Source organism: Staurois parvus, unplaced genomic scaffold, assembly GCF_062004578.1.
Source record: "Staurois parvus isolate SC_StPar_1 unplaced genomic scaffold, SC_StPar_1.0 ptg001150l, whole genome shotgun sequence".
NCBI lineage: Eukaryota > Metazoa > Chordata > Amphibia > Anura > Ranidae > Staurois > Staurois parvus.
Window position 1 is genome coordinate 272,319 of NW_028318946.1, and position 25,859 is coordinate 298,177.

The window sequence follows — 25,859 nt, forward strand, 5'->3', positions numbered from 1 at the left end:
ATACCAATACAATGCCAAACATGAGGGGATCGAGGGCCCTGCTCTTTGGAGCTTACAATCTAGGAGGGAGGGGATGGTGGTACAGGAGGAGATAGCTGTGGGGGATGGGGTGGTAGGAAGAGTGGAGGAGGTCGGCAAGTTAGCAGGGGGTGGGGTAGGCTTCCCTGAAGAGATGGGTTTTCAGGGTGCGCCTAAAGGAGAGGAGAGTAGGTGATAATCTGATGGGTTGGGGCAGGGAGTTCCAGAGAATGGGTGACACCCTGGAGAAGTCCTGGAGGAGGGCATGGGAGGAGGAGACCAGGGAACTAGAGAGAAGGAGGTCTTGTGAGGAGCGGAGTGTGCGTGTTGGGCGGTACTTGGATATTAGGTCGGTGATGTAGTTCGGGGCAGTATGGTGGACGGCTTTGTACGTCAGTGTTAGGATTTTGAATTTGATGCGTTGCGCAATCGGAAGCCAGTGGAGGGATTGGCAGAGGGGGGTGGAGGACACTGAGTGGAGGCCAGTGGAGGGATTGGCAGAGGGGGGTGGCGGAGATGGAGCGGTTGGAAAGGTGAATGAGTCTGGCAGCCGTGTTCAGGATGGACTGAAGCGGGGATAGCCAGCGGCGAGGCAGGCCAGTGAGGAGGGAGTTGCAGTAGTCGAGTCGTGATATGATGAGGGAGTGGATGAGCTGTTTAGTGGTTTCTGGGGTTAGGAACGTGCGGATTTTGGCGATGTTGCGGAGGTGGAGTCTACACGAGTTTGTTAGTGATTGGACTTGGGGCTGGAAGGATAGGTTGGAGTCCAGAATGACACCAAGTAGTCTGGCCTGCGGGGCGGGTTTGATGTGGCGTTGTTGGATGTGATGGAGAAGTCAATGGGGGGTGGTGTCCGGGCTGGGGGGAAGACAAGAAACTCGGTTTTGGAGAGGTTCAATTTAAGGAAGTGGAGCAACATCCAGTCTGATATGTCGCTCAGTAGGTGTGTGATTCGGGCGGAGACCGAGGGGGTGAGGTGGGGGGTTGAGAGATAGATTTGGAATGCCAGTTAGTTCTAGTGAAGACTTGGGAATCTTTCTTGCCAGTGGCCCCCACCTTGTGTGTTGGCGTAGGTTGATGGGTGGACTCAGAATATGACTGGATCCACCAGCATTTGGAGTATTTACTCCAAGGTATGAGTCAGATGTTTATACGAGACGCCCTATGGGAGGACATCAGGAATACCCCTGAGGTGGCACCTCAAAAGCTTTCATGTGGGAAATATTTTCAAAATGAAACAGAAGGCGTGGGAAAGTCCCCTCTGGGGCTTGTGGATGCTCCTACACAAGGCAAAATAACGTAGACTAGAAATTCGGGTGTAACAATGCAGCAATACCTGTTCATTGATGGCTTCAGATGTTTGCTGGAAGAGCCGAATTTTAATGCGCTTACGTCAAGGATACCCACGCAAATTGTTTGTTGTCATAGACCACATTTGAGGTCAGCCAATAACTATTCATTGGAACTTATGCAGGCCATAGATGGGGAGAAAACCGTCCGGTTTTTTACCAAAAAACGAAAAATCGGTCGTTCAATAGGCCGACGTTACAACCAACAGTAAAAAAAATTGGCCGATTTTCTTCCCGTCTACGGCCGGCATTTAATTACTGTCCCTGCAGAGAGCTCCGCTATTATATTTGACATGAAAAAGTATTGCGGTTGCAACAATGTATCTATTTGTATCCATTTCGGATACAGATGGTTTTTTCGGATACAAATAGATACATTGTTGCAACAGCAATACCTTTTCATGTCAAATATAATAGCGGGCTGGAATTCTTCTTTCTCTTCTTCTTCTTTCTCTTCTTCCTCTTCCTCTTCTTCTTCCTCTTCCTCTTATGCTTCCTCTTATTTCTTTTCTTCTTCTTTCTCTTCTTCTTCTTCTTCCTCTTCTTTCTCTTCTTCTTCTTCCTCTTCTTCTTCTTCCTCTTCTTCTTTCTCTTCCTCTTCTTCTTTCTTCTTCTTTCTCTTCTTCTTTCTCTTCTTCTGCTTCTTCTTTCTCTTCTTCTTCTTCTTGTTCTTTCTCTTCTTCTTCTTTCTCTTCTTCTTCATCGTCTTTTTCTTCTTCCTCTTTTTCTTCTTCTTTTTGTTCTTCTTCCAGGTCACGGCTCATGCGCAGATTTTTTATCGGTAAAAAGATCGGCCAATTTTTTTCCAACTTTACCGATCAAAAAAATCTGACATAATCCAGAAAAACGGCCAACCAATTAACCCATTAACGATGCGAAAATCGGCCGATTTTTTTTGCGGCCGAAAAATCGGCTGATTTTCAACCCATCTATGGCCTACATTAGTTTCTGGTGTTAAAATTATAGGTGAAGTACTTTAAAACTCTCTTCCTCTCTAGTCCTTCTTTTGGATGTCTTCTCGGTCAAATGGTGGACAAGGTCTACTTTTTCTGGCAGTGAGGGGCCTCTGGTCCTGTTTTAAATAGGGAGGACATTACGTGAGCCCAGGGCGACACAACGACGTGCCCACATGGAACAGGAATGTGACACCCTGAAGTTAATGCAGCTATACATGGCTTGTTTGGCCGATTCAAGCTTTGGCTTTCGGCCGGTTCAAGCCATGGGTGGAACTGCTGCCAAGGTTTGACTCAACAAATTTCAATCAAGGTCTCGATGGAGCTGGGTGGAAAAAAAAACAGTGAATGCATCCAATCAGATGAGCTTAATGAAGTCACTGTTTAGATATTCTGACAACCGGCAGCTGGCAACAGGAGATTCCTCTATCCAAGCATGGGTGGAGGAATCCATGGATTTGTTTTGTCAGTCCAAGTATGACCAACTTTACAGAAGGAGAGTTGGATGGTGTGCCATTCAACCTGGAAGACCAGCAGAAGCAACAGGACCGGTGCGAACTGAAGCCTTAGGACCTCATGTAAATGGCCTTCTTCCTTTGTTGGGCAATGCAACCCGACAGGGCTGATGTTAACAAGCCCTTAAAGTATATTGTTTTGGATAGTGTAGGAGAAAATTAAAATCCCATCAACCAACTGTGTCCAACCGAGAAGATTCCCCTTCACTTTCAGTCCCATAGACACAGAAGGAAATGAGAAGAAAGGTCTCCATTGGTGTTAATCCCATCCTAGACAGTTGTCATCCACACAGATGTCTCCATTGGAAGATCTCCCCTCTGTTCCTGTTTTCATGACAACTATAATTTTTTGGAATTCCAATCCCTTCCTGTCTCAGTGACAACAGTCACCAGCAGGGGCGGACTGACAACTCATGCGGCCCCCGGGCAATAGGGGATCATGGGGCCCCTGGTTCCTTGCACAAACTCAAAAAAGCCTATGAAAAAGGTACCAGGGGCATCTCATGGGGCCCCCTACTGACCCCGGGCCCTCAGGCAGTGCCCGAGTTTCCAAATGGTCAATCCACCCCTGGTCACCAGAACAAATAGAGAGGTTAAACCTTACCAGACAGAACGGGGCTTCTAGCCTCTCACCACGTCTAAGAAAAAGGTTTGGGCTTTAGACACGCTTAAAGGGCAGCTAATTGGCTGATTTCCAAATTTACCATCAAAAAAGGCTGAACAAAACCTGATGGCAAAAACGGGTCCCTCAGAGGCTGATTTTGATTTTTTGCTCCTCAATTATTTTATTTTACTGTGACGTCGATTGGAACAAGCGTGGATGCCTCAAGTGTCCTATTAGGGTGGCAGTAATCGGCCAGAGCCCCCCCATGTCTGATCTGCTCCTCTTATCTGCTTTCCCCATTGGCCAATGCCTCAGCTTCCAGCAGCAAGGCCCTCCTTGGCATCCATCAGCGTGTGGACAGAATGCCAACAAAATGAAGTATTTGCAATGATCCTGGTTAGTCAGCAGAATCCAGGCCGGCCTGTGAGGCTTGGGGATAAATTGCTGCCTGTGGTTTTCAGAGAGGCAGCAGGGCCCGCGATGGATGGATGCAGAAGATTTAAAGAGCCTGTATAGATATGGATGATAGGTAACGGGGGCTTACGAGGACAACTGGCCTATCAGGTGACGTTAGCGATTAGACCACACTGCAGGACATGGAATCGGGTGGTTATTGCCAATTTGGAAAGGGTTGCGCATGGGAGCCTTCGATATTAACTTTACAGGAAGCAAATGGGAGCCTTACTATGCCAAACACAAAATGGAACCTAAAATTAAATGGTTCCCCCCAGGGGCGGACTGACAAATCATGGGGCCCCCGGGCAATAGGGGATCATGGGGCCCCTGTGTCCTCGCCCACACTCAAACCACACCCAAAAAAGCCTATGAAAGGTACCAGGGGCATCTCATGGGGCCCCCTACTGACCCTGGGCTCTCGGGCAGCGCCTGAGTTCCCAAATGGTCAGTCCGCCCATGGGTTCCCCTTTTCCAATTACAGTTGGCCACTATGTTGGCCTTTCAAAAACCAACTGCAAAGGCATCCTCAGCCTTCGTCCCCGTTTTATTTAATCATTTCCGAAGCAGGCAGCGCCTGAGTTCCCAAATGGTCAGTCTGCCCATGGGTTCCCCTTTTCCAATTACAGTTGGCCACTATGTTGGCCTTTCAAAAACCAACTGCAAAGGCATCCTCAGCCTTCGTCCTCATTTTATTTGATCATTTCCGAAGCAGGCAGGATTGACTGAGAAGTATGTAAAACCTGATTTTGAGTAGAACCCAGCTTAGTAACAATTTCAAAGAGTGGGTTAAAGGCGCTGGACACCTCAGCTTTGGTTGAAGGATGTCATCCAAGATGGTGGCGTAACGGTGGAGAATATTGGGCTGGCAGCTTCTGCAATCTGAAGGATCTCCACAAATACCTTGGCTTGCGATTGAGATGGGTAAATCTACTGTTGAATCACCACACCGTAATATTCAGGTCCAAAAGGTAGTTTTATTGTGTCTAAAAACCAACTAGTTTCGGGGGCTATACTCTACTTCATCAGGGGTTGAAGACACAGAGATAGAAACAGGGTATGTGGACTCAAGGAACAAGGACGAGGTCTCCTAAAGGCCAACCTCCTGGCCACCTTATACATACCTTGATAGTAAAAAAAATGGCTGTTGGAGCTTACACAAGCTGATGATGGCACATACTCCATGCTTGGACCAATTGAGTGGCTGTTAGGCTACAGCACTGCATCATGGGAGGAGTTCATACTCCTCCATACCTGGAAGCACAGAGTGTATTGTGATGGAGGAAAGAGCAGTGGGAGAACGCTGTGAAGGCCACTGTAACTGGTTGGGGTGGACTTAGAAGGGGACCTTTCTTCCCCCTTAAGGTGACAAAGTTTCTTTAAATTGGGACAAGAATTTAAATTTATGCTGTAAATGAGTAGGTCACATGTCAGCATTACTGAATCCCATTATTAACCTCTCAAGCAGGAGTCTCCAAACTGCGGCCATGGGGCCGAATGTGGTCCTTTGCTTGCCTTTCCCCTTCCCTTGAGGCATTACTTCTGCCACTGACGCCACCGATAGGGCCTAATTCCTCCCACTAATACCAATGATGGGGCACTATTCCTCCCACTGACACCAATGATGGGGCACTATTCCTCCCACTGACACCAATGATGGGGCACTATTCCCCCCACTGATACCAATGATGGGGCACTATTCCTCCCACTGATACCGATGATGGGGCACTATTCCTCCCACTGATACCAATGATGGGGCACTATTCCTCCCACTGACACCAATGATGGAGCACTATTCCTCCCACTGATACCAATGAAGGGGCACTATTCCTCCCACTGACACCAATGATGGGGCACTATTCCTCCCACTGACACCAATGATGGGGCACTATCCCTCCCACTAATACCAATGATGGGGCACTATTCCTCCCACTGACACCAATGATGGGGCACTATCCCTCCCACTGATACCAATGATGGGGCACTATTCCTCCCACTGATACCAATGAAGGGGCACTATTCCTCCCACTGACACCAATGATGGGGCACTATTCCTCCCACTGATACCAATGATGGGGCACTATTCCTCCCACTGATACCAATGAAGGGGCACTATTCCTCCCACTGACACCAATGATGGGGCACTATTCCTCCCACTGACACCAATGATAGGGCAGTATTCCTCCCACTGATACCAATGATAGGGCACTATTACCCCCACTGATACCAATGATGGGGCACTATTCCTCCCACTGACACCAATGATAGGGCACTATTCCTTCCACTGATACCAATGATGGGGCACTATTCCTCCCACTGATACCAATGATGGGGCACTATTCCTCCCACTGACACCAATGATGGGGCACTATTCCTCCCACTGATACCAATGATGGGGCACTATTCCTCCCACTGACACCAATGATGGGACACTATTCCTCCCACTGACACCAACGATAGGGCAGTATTCCTCCCCCTGATACCAATGATAGGGCACTATTCCTCCCACTGACACCAATGATGGGGCTCTATTCCTCCCACTGACACCAATGATAGGGCAGTATTCCTCCCACTGATACCAATGATGGGGCAGTATTCCTCTAACTGACACCAATGATGGGGCACTATTCTTCCAACTGATACCTATGATGGGACACTATTCCTCCCACTGACACCAATGATGAGGCACTATTCCTCCCATTGACACCAATGATGGGGCACTATTCTTCCTACTGATACCAATGATGGGGCACTATTCCTCCCACTGACACCAATGATGGGGCACTATTCCTTCCACTGATACCAATGATGGGGCACTATTCCTCCCACTGACACCAATTATGGGGCACTATTCCTTCCACTGATACCAATGATGGGGCACTATTCCTCCCACTGACACCAATGATGGGACACTATACCTCCCACTGACACCAATGGTGGGGTACTATTCCTCCCACTGACACCAATGATGGGGCACTTTTCCTCCCACTGATACCAATGATGGGGCACTATTCCTTCCAATGATACAAATGATGGGGCACTATTCCTCCCAATGACACCAATGATGGGGCACTATTCCTCCCACTGATACCAATGATGGGGCACTATTCCTCCCAATGATACAAATGATGGGGCGCTATTCCTCCCAATGACACCAATGATGGGGCACTATTCCTCCCACTGATACCAATGATGGGGCACTATTCCTCCCACTGATACCAATGATGGGGCACTATTCCTCCCAATGATACAAATGATGGGGCACTATTCCTCCCAATGACACCAATGATGGGGCACTATTCCTCCCAATGACACCAATGATGGGGCACTATTCCTCCCACTGATACCAATGATGGGGCACTATTCCTCCCACTGATACCAATGATGGGGCAATATTCCTCCCACTGATACCAATGATGGGGCACTATTCCTCCCACTGACACCAATGATGGGGCACTATTCCTCCCACTGACACCAATGATGGGGCACTATTTCTTCCACTGACACCAATGATGGGGCACTATTCCTCCCACTGACACCAATGATGGGGCACTATTTCTTCCACTGACACCAATGATGGGGCACTATTCCTCCCACTGATACCAATGATGGGGCACTATTCCTCCCACTGATACCAATGATGGGGCACTATTCCTCCCAATGATACAAATGATGGGGCACTATTCCTCCCAATGACACCAATGATGGGGCACTATTCCTCCCAATGACACCAATGATGGGGCACTATTCCTCCCACTGATACCAATGATGGGGCACTATTCCTCCCACTGATACCAATGATGGGGCAATATTCCTCCCACTGACACCAATGATGGGGCACTATTCCTCCCAATGACACCAATGATGGGGCACTATTCCTCCCAATGACACCAATGATGGGGCACTATTCCTCCCACTGATACCAATGATGGGGCACTATTCCTCCCACTGATACCAATGATGGGGCAATATTCCTCCCACTGACACCAATGATGGGGCAATATTCCTCCCACTGATACCAATGATGGGGCACTATTCCTCCCACTGACACCAATGATGGGGCACTATTCCTCCCACTGACACCAATGATGGGGCACTATTTCTTCCACTGACACCAATGATGGGGCACTATTCCTCCTACTGACACCAATGATGGGGCACTATTTCTTCCACTGACACCAATGATGGGGCACTATTCCTCCCACTGATACCAATGATGGGGCACTATTCCTCCCACTGATACCAATGATGGGGCACTATTCCTCCCACTGATACCAATGCTAGGGCATTGTGTACTCCAACTGGCCACAATCGGGCCCCACTAAAGTCTGCAGGGCAGTAAACTGGCCCATAGTTTAGAAAGTTTAAGCCGTTTAAATGATATGGCTTCCAGGAGCATTGTGGGGATTTCATGTCATTAGAGACTGCAGAAGGTCTAGTGTTTTGTGATGACAATAAGAGGAATGTTGCTACCCACTAGCCAATCAATTTTTAATGAAGAACCCACAGGATCACTACACTTTGCCTTTCGCTTTATTCAATAAGCCCCCCCCCCCCCGGGGAGTTCACAATAGAAGGAAGAATCAAAATCTTACTCTTTAGGTTCCCCAGTCCCAGGGCTAGGCCGTCTTTTGTCCATTGCACGATCCCGGAGTAGTTCAGCACCACGCACGTCAAAACCACTTTTTGCCCCGCCACCACCGTCTGGTCGGCAGGCTCCTGGAGGAAACGAGACTGCACAGCTGTAATTAAAGAAGAGAAATGGAAGGGTCAATTATGCCGTTTTTTTCATTAAAACAGGCCGACATTGTAATGAATATTAATGATGAATTTTGATTAATAATAGAACGATGTGAAATGTTCTATAATTCAGGAATGAAATGCCGGAAATCACAGCAAAGGAACCAGAGACTTCCACCGCTATCAAGAGCGAGCCGAGAACCTCCCAATCTTGGGTCATATAGTCATTATAGTCTATCTATTCAATCTGTCTATCCTGAGTTATGGGGTCTTTACAGCTGCTGAGCCCAGTATGAGGGGTTCCCACCATCCCTGTGCTGAGTTCCTGGGTCTGTGCACTTGCTGTGACCATTATGAGGGGTTCATATCATCCCTGTGCTGAGTTCCCAGGTCTGTACACCCGCTGTTCCCGTTATGAGGGGTTCCCACTATCCCTTTGCTGAGTTCCCAGGTCTGTAGACTTGCTGTGCCCATTATAAGGGGTTCCCATCCTCCGTGTGCTGAGTTCCCAGGTCTGTACACCTGCTGTGCCCATTATGAGGGGTTCCCACCATCCCTGTGCTGAGTTCCTGGGTTTGTACACCCTCTGTGTCCATTATGAGGGGTTCCCACCATCCCTGTGCTGAGTTCTCAGGTCTGTATACCCGCTGTGCCTATTATGAGCGGTTCCCTCCATCCCTGTGCTGAGTTCTCGGGTCTGTACACCCGCTGTGCCCATTATGAGGGGTTCCCACCATCCCAGTGCTGAGTTTCCAGCTCTGTAGACTTGCTGTGCGCATTATGAGGGGTTCCCATCATCCCTGTGCTGAGTTTCCCAGGTCTCTCCACCTACCTTGCCCATTATGAGGGCTTACCTCCTTCCCTGTACTGAGTTCTTGGGTCTGGTCACCCGCTGTGCCCGTTATGAGGGGTTCCCACCATCTCTGTGCTGAGTTCCCAGGTCTGTCCACCTACTGTGCCCATTATGACGGGTTCCCACCATCCCCACTGGATACTTTTAATAATATTATATCCTAGAGAATGTAACACGGGGAGCTGGGACACACCAAGCTAGGCAGGATCATCCAAAATCTCTCTGTCAGAAGCTCGGACTTCTGACAAAGAGATCTCACTGTTGGTGTATCAAAGACCTATAAGAAGCAAGTCAACCAGGCCCCATCGATATCTAAAATATGACTTCTGAGTGGAAATTTTTATTTTCAAAAAATCCTTGCAACCAAAAAACAGTATACATAAAAAAATATATAACCATAAACAAAATAAAACAAAAAGGGCCCCACCCTGACAAAGCAAATACACACATGCCAAGATCCCATAACCCTCCCCCAAGGGTCTACGACCCAAAACCACCACAAAGTCCAAAAAAGCCTCCTCAGAGGCACAAACCCCCAAAAGTCAATACCTGTGGGAAAAAGACCCCACAAACCCATCAGCCACAAATGAGACATACACAATACCCAACATCCCTAACCCCACTCCCCAAGACAAGACCTCATGGGCCACAACTACGGAAGCCCCAGAGGCCCACCATTCCATGGGCAATTATGCCCCTAACTCAACCATTCCCACAACCCCTTGAGGAAACAAGGACTCAGAACCCCCCCACCCCACCATCCCTCCCGGACTCCCCCAACTCCCCGAACAGAAGAGGGAAGGCACAGCAAAAGACCAAGGGGTAGAGATCCTCCAGTTTGCCCAACCAAAAAAGAAAAAAACAAGCAAAAACTAAGGACGTGAACACACAGAAAGAGCAGGACAGACCCAAACCCAGAGATCAAGAGGACACAGACACAGTTCTGATATTCCTCCACCACTTTATCCAGACACTGGCCTGCACCCTACTCCTCTCAAGACCCCGAATTTTCCCAACCATACCCAGAATATCGTTCACCACCACCACGACAGGAAGGGCTTTCTGACGAAGGGAGACCTGACACCGTGCATTCCACGTGAAATAACGGACTACTAAACTGACTAAAAAAAGTACTTCTGACTTCTGAGTGGACTGACCCATTAAGTTTCATGGTAAAGCTGAACTCCAGGCACCAAAATCTCAAAATAGCAAAGCTATGGGAGGGGTCCATCAGGCTCCACCCACAACTGAAAACTACAGGAAGGGGCGGAGACAAGACCAGTCACCCTGCACAAGGAGAGAGAGCAGCAACGAGCGGTCTTTATTACGGGAAGTCTCACAATGGATCACTGCACAGGTCTGGAAGAAATACACAAAGCTCACCGAGAATCAAGGAAGGACACCCATGATGAATGGATTTAGACAACATTGGCTGATCCCGGAGTTCATCTCCAATTTACGATTCAGACGCGGATTTGTTTTTGTGATAATAAATTAGCATTAGGTTGTATTAGTGTAATAATTTAACGTTTTTTTTTCCCCCCCCGACATGATAAGATCATCTTCCTGTATTATTAATATTATTGCCGTACCCAAAACGATCGCGCCAATTTTCCTTAGCTGAAAGCTAATGTACCGTGCCGTGGGGAAAAAGTGGCATGTTTCATATGATAAATAATAGAAGATGCAGCCTGCAGGGCAAACCAAGCGCGGCGGCGGATATATAATCCATATCGTGACACGCGCTGTGCCGTAAATTTGGAATTAGGGGCACCTGAGGTCGCCGGCGAATTAAAGGTAAACCAAGTGTTGCGAAAATGATTGATCTTCTTATCGCGTTTTAATAAGTTGTTAACGTATCCCACGCTCCCCTACACAACACAGTCACACATGAAATTGGCGCGCTCGCAGGAAGACCGCTAAATCTAATGTGTCACGCCAACGGCCCTTTAAGACTCTACAGAGCATTGCTGATGTCTGGGGAGATGGTATTGGAAATTGAGCTGTTCATATCGAAGGGTTTCAACCAACAAAATGAACCATGAAAATACTAAGCCACCTGGCGTACTCTTCAACAGCGGCTCTTGGCATCGGTCCCTCAGACTCAGCTTTCTGGATCCTTGGCTCACTCAGCCACAGGCTACCTCTTGGCCTCTAGACTGGGATCTTCTGGCACCCTGGGTTCTTTCACTTTTCGAAGGTTTACAGAACCCTTCCAGTCCCCTGGACTTGCTAGTTGCTCCATCCTGCTCAGGGGCGGACTGACAACTCATGGGGCCCCTGGGCAATAGTGATCCTTGCCCAAACTCAAAAAAGCCTATGAAAAAGGTACCATGGGCATCTCATGGGGCCCCCTACTGATCCTGGGCCCTCAATAGGGGATCATGGGGCCCCTGTGTCCTTGCCCAAGCTCAAAAAAGCCTATGAGAAAGGTACCAGGGGCATCTCATGGGGCCCCCTACTGACCCCGGGCCCTCGGGCAGTGCCCGAGTTTCCAAATGGTCAGTCCGCCCCTGATCCTGCTGACTCACTCAGCTGCCCCAACTCTTCAAGTTCTGCAGGTAAGCGAATTTCTCCAACATGGAGTCTTGTCCCTCAAGTGGTTCACCTCTCTTGGCCTCTAGAGCACACACTTATCTCCAAACAAAGGCACTGAGATATGGCCATCTCCTGGCTTATAACGAAAAAATGCACACTTGTGCACTGACATGGCCTGCAGGTCTCCAGAACACCTGGACACAGGATGGGAGGCTTCGTTGGCCCAAGCCCTCAAGTTTCAGGACCAGGGGCGGACTGACAACTCATGGGGCCCCCGGGCAATAGGGGATCATGGGGCCCCTGTGTCCTTGCCCAAACTCAAAAAAGCCTATGAAAAAGGTACCAGGGGCATCTCATGGGGCCCCCTACTGACCCCGGGCCCTCGGGCAGTGCCCTAGTTTCCAAATGGTCAGTCTGCCCCTGTTCAGGACCCAATCCGGCACTACAAAACCCAGAGAAAGCTGTAAAAAGCTGCTACACTCTGCTAACAATACAGACCCCTACAGTCCCCTGGACTACTAGTTGCCTTAGCTTTCTCAGTCCTGTCGACTTGCTCAGGAGTCTTGTTTCTTGAGTGGTTCACCTCTCCTTGTTAAAGCAGGCACCTATCTCCAAAGAAGGTCCCTTGTTTCTTGAGTGGTTCACCTCTCCTTGTTAAAGCAGGCATCTATCTCCAAAGAAGGTCCCTTGTTTCTTCAGTGGTTCACCTCTCCTTGTTAAAGTAGGCACCTATCTCCAAAGAAGGTCCCTTGTTTCTTGAGTGGTTCACCTCTCCTTGTTAAAGCAGGCACATATCTCCAAAGAAGGTCCCGGGGCTATGGCCAGCTCCTGGCTTATAACAAATATGCACACCTGTGCGCTCGCATGGCCTGCAGATCTCCAGGAAGATCTGAACACAGAATTCAAGGCTTTGTCCCACCCAAGACACTTTGAAGCCTTCAAGCTCCAGGTATCATCCAACATCAGTGACTTCACAAATGTTCTTTTGGCTGAATGGACACAATTCCCCCCGATACCCTTATGGAAAGCCTTACCAGAAGAGTGGAGACTGTTATGACCACAAAGGGGATCCAACTCCATATTAATGACCATGGTTTTGGAGCGGGACATCCAACAAGCTCATCAAGAACCCTAGTTAGGTCAGGTGGCCAGCTGTCCAAATGCATGGAACTTGCATCAAAGAGGCCCATAATGTTTCTGATCATACATTGGTCTCCTGCAGTTTTTATCTTCAGACCGACACTAAAGAAAGCAATGCCTTGATAATGCTCATGAAAGCGTGCACAGAGACGTTGGCGTGGGGATCAATATTAGAAAAAAAATAAAAAGAGTACTATGGATGAGGAGCACATCTAGGAGTCCTGTTCCCCCCATCCACTCTCTGTCTCCTCATTTCAGATAGCATTCTGAGACATCAAACTGAACCCTCGGCAGAGTCTAGCCCATGGGGAGTAATTGCCTTTAACTGTAGGCCTTAACAGGGTCATCCCCCCCCTCCCAGCCAGGAAACATTCAGGCCGATCGATAGCAGTCATGTTTCCAGAGAGCTGCAGTTTGATTCAGTCTCCGAGGTTAAAAAGGGAACGACTGCTCAGCTGCCTGGAGGCTAACACGGTATTGATTGGGCTATGTTCTACAATGGCCTCTCCGAGTCTTCTACTCCTGTTCAGATCATACCCAGCAGGGGCATTAGGGGAGGCAGAAACCCCATCAGAGGGAACTTAGGGACACCAGGGATGGAAGATAGTTTCTGTTATTGCAGTATAAAAACAATTCAGAGGAACATTACGAACCTCTTGTAGAAGTATGGCCTCTTAGAGTTGCCCAAGATGACACATTGGGGCTTCAAGCTTAGTAGTACAGATCTCAATATGCAGACATTCAAGCACTTGATCCATCAAGCTGCAATATCACTAAAAGTGGACCTTTCAGTAACTCTAGAAATCTACCTGAAAACATTCCAAATGTTACATATACAACATATACAGGAACAGTATGACTTCCTCTGCTCTTGAGGATGATGTATGCAGCATGATCTTCCGCATGTGTAGACGCATCATGGGATCCATGGGACCAGAAATATCCACACATGCGCAGTCACACTGCACAGATCTGCCAGGACCTATAGATCCAGCAGCATGTCTATGCATAGATGAGATTGCGCTACATACTGCATATCATAATGTGAATCTCCCGCACATGCACAGAAAGGAAAAGGTCTGCTCCAGTCTATGGGACCTGGCAGAGCCACATGGCATCTCTGCACATGCGTGGGGGGTTGTTCTATTGAAGTCCCATAGACCTAGCAGGAACTTGTGGCATGTCTACGCATGCGCTAAAGATGTCAGGTCAAGATGCTGGAGCCTCAGTTGAACAGCATAGATGAACATTGGGTTAGGAGGAAGATAGCATTGAACTCCATGAACTAGGAAGTATTTTTTGTTTCAAAATACAATTACTAGAGAATTTTAACAAAATAGGGGTGATGGTCTTTCACCCCAAAGGTCGTGTTGTGCTACCCTGCCTTCTCTGGTGGTAGTCTTTCACATGGGCTGGGAATGCCATGCATGCGCAATTAGCCAGTAAACTCACATGTGCCACAGGGCTTGGGTCTCAAGAGAGCATGCACAGGGTTCCCAGCACACATGCAAAGACTACCACCAGGGAGGTTCAAAACCTTCCTTGTCTTTGCCTGTGCAAAATCACCTGGGGCGGATGTGCCAATGGGGCTCTGCCAGGACCCAAAGGCTGGGCAGAGCTCGTGGGCACATCTGCACCCATGCCATAATGGTGGCACCCAAAGACGGGGAAGAGCCACCTGGGACTGAAGTTCTGCTTCAACCAGAATCTGCAGTGATCATACAAAGTACTTCTCAGGATCCCTGCAATTTCATCAGTCCAGTGCATGCTTTGTTCAACAGTAATGAGCTCTGAGCAAAGGGGGCCTTTGAAACCCCCGAAACACATCAGCTTTTTATGACACATATGTGAAAAAAGACACATCTAGTTCAACCAGTAGTCAAAAATAATTAGAATTTTTTTTTGTCTTCCTCAGGATACAAGTTTTTAATTAAAATTTAGTCTGGACTTGGTGAAGTACTATGCACCCCCTCTTTTATCCAGAAGGATTTGGCCAGGAAAAGATGTAAGTAATAAGCCTTGAGGAAGGAGGGCCCTTGAAACTCCTGAAATGCGTTGGATTTTCTTGATACATAGTTACATAGTTAGTTGGGTAAAGGAAAAGGACACATCTAGATCAACCAGTAGACAACAATAACTAGAATGTTTTTGCCTTCCTCCGGATACAAGTTTCTAGTTAAAATGAAGTCCAGACTTGGTGAAGTACTATGCACCCCCTCTTCTATCCAGCGGGATCTGGCCAGGGAAGGGTGTAAGTAATAAGCCCTGAGGAAGGAGGGCCCTTGAAACTCCTGAAACGTGTTGGCTTTTCTTGATACATAGTTGGGTCAAAAAAAGGGACACATCTACTTCAACCAGTAGACAACAATAGCTAGAATCTTTTTGCCTTCCTCCGGATACAAGTTTTTAGTTAAAATGAAGTCCACACTTGGTGAAGTACTATGCACCCCTTCTTTAATCCAGCAGGATTTGGCCAGGGAAGGGTGTAGGTAATAAGCCTTGAGGAAGAAGGGCTGTTGAAACTCCTGAAATGGGTTGCCTTTTCTTGATACATTTGGGTCAAAAAAAGGAACACATCTAGTTCAACCAATAAACAACAATAGCTAGAATTTTTTCGCCTTCCTCCGGATACAAGTCTTTAGTTAAAATGAAGTCCAGACTTGGTGAAGTACTACGCACCCCCTCTTCTATCCAGCGGGATCTGGCCAGGGAAGGGTGTAAGTAATAAGCCTTGAGGAAGGAGGACCCTTGAAATTCCTGAAATGTGGTGCCTTTTCTTGATATGTAGTTGGGTCAAAAAAAGGGACACATCTAGTTCAACCAGTAGACAACAATAGCTAGAATTGTTTTGCCTTCCTCTGGATACAAGTTTTTAGTTAAAATGAAGTCTGGACTTGGTGAAGTACTATGCACCCCCTCTTTTATCCAGCAGGATCTGGCCAGGGAAGAATGTAAGTAATAAGCCCTGAGGAAGGAGGGACCTTGAAACTCCTGAAACGTGTTGGCTTTTCTTGATACATAGTTGGGTCAAAAAAAGGGACACATCTAGTTCAACCAGTAGACAACAACTAGAATTTTTATGCCTTCCTCTGGATACAAGTTTTTAGTTTAAATGAAGTCCGGATTTGGTGAAGTACTATGCACCCCTCTTCTATCCAGCGTGATCTGGCCAGGGAAGGGTGTAAGTAATAAGCCTTCAGGAAGGAGGACCCTTGAAATCCCTGAAATGTGGTGCCTTTTCTTGATATGTAGTTGGGTCAAAAAAAGGGACACATCTAGTTCAACCAATAGACAACAATAACTAGAATTGTTTTGCCTTCCTCCGGATACAAGTTTTTAGTTAAAATGAAGTCCAGACTTGGTGAAGTACTATGCACCCCTTCTTTAATCCAGCAGGATTTGGCCAGGGAAGGGTGTAAGTAATAAGCCCTGAGGAAGGAGGGCCTCTGAAACTCCTGAAACGTGTTTGGCTTTACTTGATACATAGTTGGATCAAAAAAAAAAGGGATACATCTAGTTCAACCAATAGACAACAATAACTAGAATTTTTTTGCCTTCCTCTGTATACAAGTTTTTAGTTAAAATGAAGTCTGGACTTCTGAAGTACTATGCACCCCTCTTCTATCCAGCAGGACTTGGCCGGGGAAGGGTGTCTTGATAGTAATATAGGGGATGCGAAGGCTGATTTGACGCATCACCTTTAATTTTAGTAGGAGAGTGATGGAACACTATGATGTCCTCAGTGCTGGGACCAGGGGTGGACTGACAACTCATGGGGAACCCGGGCAATAGGGGATCATGGGGCCCCTGTGCCCTCAACCACACTCAACCCACACCCAAAAAAGCCTATGAAAGGTACTAGGTGCATCTAATGGGGCCTCCTACTGACCTTGGGCCTGAATGGTCAGTCTGCCCCTGGCTTTGACTTGTAGTTGCACTACAACAGGCAAGCTGGAAGCCGCCAACCTGACAGCAAAGCTTCCAGTGTGGCTTTGTCGCAGATACGTGTGCCTGGTCCACTTGCCTAGCTAATGCCTTGACGGCTTCTGGCAGAGGCGGCTGAGCCAATCCGTATCCTGACAAGCTGCCAGACTTGTAAATGTACAGAATGCACAGCACAGCATAGCCGTATAAGGCTTACAAATCCCCGTCAGCTCGCAGAGATATATTACAACACATCGCCCACGTGAAGCCCCCCCTCCCCTCTCTCTCTTTGTGCCGTTCCATTGTTTGGCACCTCCGAATTCCTCATTAGCATTTTTAAATAGGCAGACATGCCAGTTTTCAGGTCCGTTGTTCGGGCCCGCATCCCAGGAGGCCAAGAGGCAGCACAGGTTTGGGAGAGAGCCTAATACCTGCATATGCCGGAAGCTGCACATCGCAACCAGACAATAGAGCTGGAGAGATTAACGCAGCAGCCAAATCAGCTTCTCGTCACAGAAGCTGACAATCTAATTACAGGTCTTTCATACGTGCTTATTGGCAGAGGTTGACAGAGGAAGCAGAAAAAGCCAGCAAAGCTTAGAGTGAAACTAGTATATTGTATATACACATGAGCACATGCTGTATATCTTGTCTGCAGAACCAGGTGTCGGGAGATATCAGGCCTGTCCCTAAATAAGTTCTTAACGGGACCTACCATGGTTTTCCTAATGCTTCGTGGTAGAGGAAAAGAGTGGGCCAACAATGGTAAGTTTCGACACTCAGCTCCTGGTGATGCCTTACCCTAAATCATCCTAACACTAACCCTTCCTGTAACCCCAACACTAACCCTCCCTGTAACCCCAACACTGACCCTCCCTGTAACCTCTACACTGACCCTCCCGGTAACCCCAACACTGACCCTCCCTGTAACCCCAACATTAACCCTCCCTGTAACCCCAACACTGACCCTCCCTGTAACCCCAACACTAACCTTCCTGTAACCAACACTAACCCACCCTGTAACCCCAACATTAACCCTCCCTGTAACCCAAACACTAACCCCTCCTGTAACCCCAACACTAACCCTCCCTGTAACCCCAACACTAAACCTCCCTGTAACCCCAACATTAACCCTCCCTGTAACCCCAACACTGACCCTCCCTGTAACCCCAACACTAACCCTTCCTGTAACCCCAATACTAACCCTCTCTGTAACCTCAACCCTAATTATCCCTGTAACCCCAATGCTAACCCTTCCTGTAACCCCAACACTAGCCTTCTTGGTAACCCTAACACTAATCTTCCTAATCCTCAAACTAACCCTCCCTATAACCCCAATAGTAACCCTCCCTGTAAACCCAACGCTAATCCTCCCTGTAATCCCAGCACTAGCCTACCCTGAAAGTCTAACACTAACCCTTCCTGTAACCCTAACTCTAACCCTTCCTGTATCCCAAATACTAACCCTTCCTGGAACCCCAACACTAACCCTTCCTGGAACCCTAACTCTAACCCTTCCTGTATCCCAACTACTAACCCTTCCTGGAACCCCAACACTAACCCTTCCTGTATCCCAAACACTAACCCTTCCTGGAACCCTAACTCTAACCCTTCCTGTATCCCAAACACTGACCCTACCTGTAACCCTAACTCTAACCCTTCCTGTATCCCAAACACTGACCCTACCTGTAACCCTAACTCTAACCCTTCCTGTATCCCAAACACTGACCCTACCTGTAACCCTAACTCTAACCTTTCCTGTATCCCAAATACTAACCCTTCCTGGAACCCCAACACTAACCCTTCATGGAACCCTAACTCTAACCCTTCCTGTATCCCAAATACTAACACTTCCTGGAACCCTAACACTAACCCTTCCTGGAACCCTAACTCTAACCCTTCCTGTATCCCAACCACTAACCCTTCCTGGAACCCCAACACTAACCCTTCCTGTAACCCTAACTCTAACCCTTCCTGTATCCCAAATACTAATCCTTTCTGGAACCCCAACACTAACTCTTCCTGGAACCCTAACACTAACCCTTCCTGTATCCCAAACACTAACCTTTCCTTGTATCCCAAACACTAACCCTTCCTGTATCACAAACACTAACCCTTCCTGTAACCCAAATACTAACTCTTCCTGGAACCCCAACACTAACCCTTCCTGGAACCCTAACTCTAACCCTTCCTGTAACCCAAATACTAACTCTTCCTGGAACCCCAACACTAACCCTTCCTGGAACCCTAACTCTAACCCTTCCTGTATCCCAACTACTAACCCTTCCTGGAACCCCAACACTAACCCTTCCTGTATCCAAAACACTAACCCTTCCTGTATCCCAAACACTAACCCTCCTGTAACCCTAACTCTAACCCTCCCTGTATCCCAAACACTAACCCTTCCTGGAACCCCAACACTAACCCTTCCTGTATCCCAAACACTAACCCTTCCTGTATCCCAAAGACTAACCCTTCCTGGAACCCAACACTAACCCTTCCTGTATCCCAAACACTAACCCTTCTTGTATCCCAAACACTTACATTTCCTGGAATCCCAACACTAACCCTTCCTGGAACCCTAACACTAACCCTTCCTGTATCCCAAATACTAACCCTTCCTGTATCCCAAACACCAACCCTTCCTGGAACCCCAACACTAACCCTTCCTGTAACCCTAACTCTAACCCTTCCTGTATCCCAAACACTAACCCTTCCTGGAACCCTAACAGTAACCCTCACGACATGTTTCCTTTAAGCAAGTATTCTAATGCTATGCCCTGCTACACAAATGACCACTAAAGGGGACCTTTACAAACCAGTATGTGTAACACAGTGGTGAAAATAAGGAACAGCAAAAAAAGTCACATGGTTCCAGTTGCACAAATCATTTATAATGTGCATTTACAGGTAATACTACCTTCCTGGCCACCACCATATATCAGATCCCTAGTTTCCAAATGATAACATACACATAAGGCCCCCCTCCATCTTAATGCACATGCTCTGGTCCCATCTGGCTCTAAGCCGTAGCCAGTATTTTATCTCTGCTCTTAGTCTGAGCTCTACAAGATGCTTATGTCATTTGTCAGCTCTCCAAGGCTACTAGTTAAGCCTAAGAGATATTTTTTTTAATTTACAGATCCCGAAAAGTTTAATTTACTAAAAGCATACTTTAAGTGCACCCCGCACTCCGATTCCTTACCTATCTCAGTCAATTAAATTAATTGTGGAAAAGAAAAATCACTACGACAGAAAATGCTGCGGAAGCAAAGCCCTGGCATGCTGGCTTGGCGGTGTAACTCTTTACGGTCTCCGGATCCAGTGCCGGGAAAATCATTGCATACCATCCAAACACTCACAAGGGTAGCTTAAAGTGAACCTTCCAAGATAGCTTCATGGGGGCTGCCGTTTCTGACTAATTTTTAAAGGTGCAACTTTTGGTACTTGCCTTCTCATCTTGGTTTTGCCATCTGGCCGGCCAAGGACCAACAACAATCATGCAGCCAATTAGGTTTAAAAATCTATTTGATGTTGTTCTTGGCCAACAACTCATTTGGTAGCCAAGACAGGATCAAGCTGACCCTGGGACCATTGAAAGAAAGTCAACAGTGGCAGCTCTCGTATTTATGCCTTGACAAGCTGACTTTAAAGGGTCAGTCCTATATATTAATTTCATGTTTCAGTTTTGGGTTGATGATATCAAGTTAAAGTGAATCTAGCCAACATTGTCCAGCCCTAACTGGACAGTCCCTTTGGATGGTCCCATTGACTACATGCTCTGATTACTATTGTAAGACTACTCATAGAAGGCCGATTTTCACAAACGTCAACAATTCTGCACTGTAACACAATAATTCGGTGGTGACCTCACACACAATGAACCTAAATAGACATTTAATGCTCTGAAGACTCAAAGAGAAAAGGCAAGAGTGCCTTTCTGTGTGAGATTTCCAAAATACCATAAAACCGCTATGACCAGGATAACACAATATGCCATCTATATCCTCTATCATACAGTGCAGGAGTACTTTAAATATAGAGTGTGAGCCATTAGTTGGTCATGCTCTGAATCTGGTGAGGAAAACAAAATATCACCATAGAGCTATCTAATCTGCTAAACCATTGCTTAGTCATCTACACTCTGGAGAAAGGTTTTAAAAAGGCCACCATCAAATGGTATCACCAGCAAAACCATTGTCCAACCAATCATTCCCAGGCTGTGGTGAAGAATGTTCTTAAAGGCCTCTATAGAACAGTACCATTGCTTAGTCAGCCATGTAGTGGATCTGGTGTAGAATGGCCTTATCATCCAGCTTAAAGCAGTGTTATTGAATAAATCATTGCATATTCGGCCATGCTGTGGCACTGCTGAAGAGTGTCCTTAAAAGGCCACCATAGAAAAATATAATTGGCAAAACAATGAGTAATTCGCTGTGCTCTGGACCTGGTAAAGAATGTCCTTAAAAGGCCATAGTAGAACAGTATAATTGGCCAAGCCATTACTTAATCATCAATGACCTGGACCTGGTGAAGAATGACCTCAAAAGGCCACCATAGAAAAATATAATTGGGCAAAACAATGAGTAATTGACTGTGTTCTGGACCTGGTAAAGAATGTCCTTACAAGGCCATGGTAGAACAGTATCCTTAGCCACACCATTGCTTAGCCAGCCATTCTTTGGACCTGGTGAAGAATGACCGCAAAAGACCACCACAGAACAGTATTATTTCGTCAGATCATCACATTATTGGTCATGCTCTGGGACTGGCAAAGAATGCCCTTAAAAGGCCATGGTAGAACAGTATCCTTGGCCACACCATTGCTTAGCCAACCATTCTTTGGACCTGGTTAAGAATGACCTCAAAAGACCACCATAGAACAGTATTATTTTGTCAGATTATTACATTATTGGCCATGCTCTGGAGCTGGTTAAGAATGTCTTTAAAAGGCCATGATTGAACATTATCCTTGGCCACACCATTGCTTAGCCAGCCATACGCCGGGACTGGATGAAGAATGACCTCAAAAGACCACCATAGAACAGTACTATTCCTTCAAATCATGGCATTATTGGCCATGCTCTGGAGCTGGTTAAGAATATCTTCAAAAGGCCATGGTTGAACAGTATCCTTGGCCACACCATGGCTTAGCCAGCCATTCTCTGGACCTGGTGAAGAATGACCTCAAAAGACCACCATAGAACAGTATTATTTCGTCAGATCATCTCATTATTGGCCTTGCTCTGGAGCTGGTTAAGAATGTCTTTAAAACGCCATAGTTGAACAGGATCCTTGGCCACACCATTGCTTAGCCAGCCATACTCTGGACCTGGTGAAGAATGACCGCAAAAGACCATCACAGAACAGTATTATTTCGTCAGATCAGTACATTATTGCCCATGCTCTGGAACTGGTTAAAAATGTCTTTAAAAGGCCTTGATAGAACAGTATCCTTGGCCACACCATTGCTTAGCCAGCCATATGCTGGGACCGGGTGAAGAATGACCTCAAAAGACCACCATAGAACAGTACTATTCCTTCAAATCATGGCATTATTGGCCACTCTCTGGAGCTTGTTAAGAATATCTTCAAAAGGCCATGGTTGAACAGTATCCTTGGCCACACCATTGCTTAGCCAGCCATACTCTGGACCTGGTGAAGAATGACCTCAAAAGACCACCATGGAACAGTATTATTCCTTCAAATCATGGCATTATTGGCCACTCTCTGGAGCTGGTTAAGAATATCTTCAAAAGGCCATCATAGAATGGTATCATAATGGTATTACCATTGGCCAGCCATGCTCTGGATCTGGTGAAGACTATCCTTAAAAGGTCACCATAGAACAGTATAATGGGTGCATTATCAGCCATGCTCTGGACCAGGCCTAGTGAAGAATGTCCGTGGAATGGAAGAATTTCCCAAATTATTGCATCATCAGCCTCGATCTGGATCTGGTGAAGACTATCCTTAAAAGGCCAACGTAGAACAGTATAACGGAGGCATTATCAGCCATGCTCTGGACCAGGCCTAGTGAAGAATGTCCGTGGAATGGAAGAATTTCCCAAATTATTGCATCATCAGCCACGATCTGGATCTGGTGAAGACTATCCTTAAAAGACCAACGTAGAACAGTATAATGGGGGCATTATCAGCCATGCTCTGGACCAGGCCTAGTGAAGAATGTCCGTGGAATGGAAGAATTTCCCAAATTATTGCATCATCAGCCACGATCTGGATCTGGTGAAGACTATCCTTAAAAGGCCAACATAGAACAGTATAACGGGGGCATTATCAGCCATGCTCTGGACCAGGCCTAGTGAAGAATGTCCGTGGAATGGAAGAATTTCCCAAATTATTGCATCATCAGCCATGATCTGGATCTGGTGAAGACTATCCTTAAAAGGCCAACGAAGAACAGTATAACGGGGGCATTATCAGCCATGCTCTGGACCAGGCCTAGTGAAGAATGTCCGTGGAATGGAAGAATTTTCCAAATTATTGCATCATCAGCCACGATCTGGATCTGGTGAAGACTATCCTTAAAAGGCCAACGTAGAACGGTATCATTGGCCAAACCTTCGCTTAGTCAGCCATTCGTGGATCCGGTGAAGAAAGTCACTAAAAGGCCTCCATAGATCGGTGCCATCAGCCACTGTACAAAATAGCTTCAGGCTTTTCCAAAGAACTTTTTTTAATACTCTATAAAAGTGCCAAGTAACACGTGTATTATTTGAAATAAATGCTCCCTATAAAGGCCCTTTCAGTAGAGATTATTTATGAAATAAATGTGCGGTTTCTGAGAAACTTAGAGCACACAGTTCCATTGTCATACGGAGATGCATTATTCCAAGAGCACAGAGGACCCGGGGCCACACGCATGTCCCTCCGATGATCTATTGTTATAGGGAAAAAGAATGCAGAGAATGTTTTTTGTAGCAAAAAGGATTGCGTCTGTCAAGGACTAACAAGCTTTTATTGTTTCATGAAGAAAAAACCCTTCAAAATTCATTGAATCCAATAAAAAAAAAAAACAATTCTGCATGAAAGGCTCTCCACGAAATGTGTCCATGTCTATTTGCCCTTTCTTGTTTTCTATAGTATTTAAAAAAAGTACTTGTTGGTCTTGGCAGCTAGATTGTGAAGGTTCTCATTTATCCATTGCCTAGCTCTGCCTTTCTCTACCAGAGTTCCATAGAACACTAATGCGGGCCATAGATGGGATGAAAAACGGCCGAAAAAAAAAAATCGGCTGATTTTTGGATCGTTAGTGCGGTAATCGGTTGGCCGTTTTTAGTGATTTTTGCCCTTTTCGAATATTGGTCCTGCTAGAATAAAAACAGCCAAATTTGTCGTTCTGCCGATTTTCGCGGCAATGATGGACAAATCTGCCGATCTTTTTCCGATTTTAAAAAATGAAAGAAGAAGGAAAAGCAGAAAAGGAAAAAAATAGAATATGAATGAGAAGAATAAATAGAATATGAATAAAAAGAAGAAATAGAATATGAATAAAAAGCAGAAATAGAATATGAAGTAGAAGAAGCAAAAGAAGAAATAGAATATGAATGAGAAGAAGAAATAGAATATGAATGAGAAGAAGAAATAGAATATGAATAAAAAGAAGAAATAGAATATGAATAAAAAGAAGAAATAGAATATGAAGAAGAAGTAGAAAAAGAAGAAATAGAATATGAATGAGAAGAAGAAATAGAAAATGAAGAGGAAGAAGAAATAGAATATGAATAAAAAGAAGAAATAGAATATGAATAAAAAGAAGAAATAGAATATGAAGAAGTAGAAAAAGAAGAAATAGAATATGAATGAGAAGAAGAAATAGAATATGAATAAAAAAAAAGAAATAGAATATGAATAAAAAGAAGAAATAGAATATGAAGAAGTAGAAAAAGAAGAAATAGAATATGAATGAAAAGAAGAAACAGAATAAGAATAAAAAGAAGAAATAGAATATGAAGAAGAATATGAATAAGAAGAAGAAAAAAAGAATTTCAGTCGGATACTATACTTGACATTTAAAAGTATAGCAACATTGTATCTATTTGTATCCAAATAGAAACATCTGTATCCAAAATGGATACGAATAGATACAATGTTGCAACTTTTTCTTCTTCTTCTTCATATTCTATTTCTTCTTCTTCTGCATATTCTATATAATTGCCGGCCGTAGACGGGATGAAAATCAGACGACTTTTTGTTACCAATGGTGGTAACGTCGGCTGATTGAACGACCGATTTTTCATTTTTCTAAAAAAAAAAACCGCCGGTTTTCTCCCCGTCTATGGCCTGCATAAGGGTCCTCCAGGGGTTGCTAGGGGTTCCTTGTAGACTTGTGCGAGTCGTTTGGTTACGAACCCAAATTTGGACAAGATTTTCGCTAATTGGAGATTCGATCCAAATTTCCAAATCAGAATAGTAATGAATTTGAACAGATCGGAAATAAATTACAACGAAACCAATTTTTTAAATTCGAAAATGAATTTGAGTTTGCATTAAAAAATGTATTTGAATTCGGAATGGAAACATACTGCAATACATACGGTGAAATAAGACAAAAGTGAAATAAGACGACGATTCCTACTTAGGCTGCTTAACCACCTCCTGTGGCCGGACGGGGGCAGTGCAGGGGCAGGTGGACGTTTATAAACGGCCTTCCTGCCCCCTGCTTGTGCACGCTCCCTGGGAGCGCGCAGCACCGCGATCCGGTGCCCCCTGTGTCCTCCGGACACAGTGGAACACTGATCGTCGGACAGG

General features: G+C 46.0%; 1 protein-coding gene across 1 annotated transcript in view; it reads right to left on the reverse strand.

The window, feature by feature from the left end:
* The window catches only part of KIRREL1 (kirre like nephrin family adhesion molecule 1), a 336,552-nt gene that overhangs the window by 80,823 nt on the left and 229,870 nt on the right, over positions 1-25,859 (reverse strand). The window contains exon 2 of the mRNA XM_089659346.1: positions 8,488-8,634. Within this exon, the coding sequence (XP_089515472.1) occupies positions 8,488-8,634 (147 nt within the window). The remainder of the gene's footprint in view (positions 1-8,487; positions 8,635-25,859) is intronic.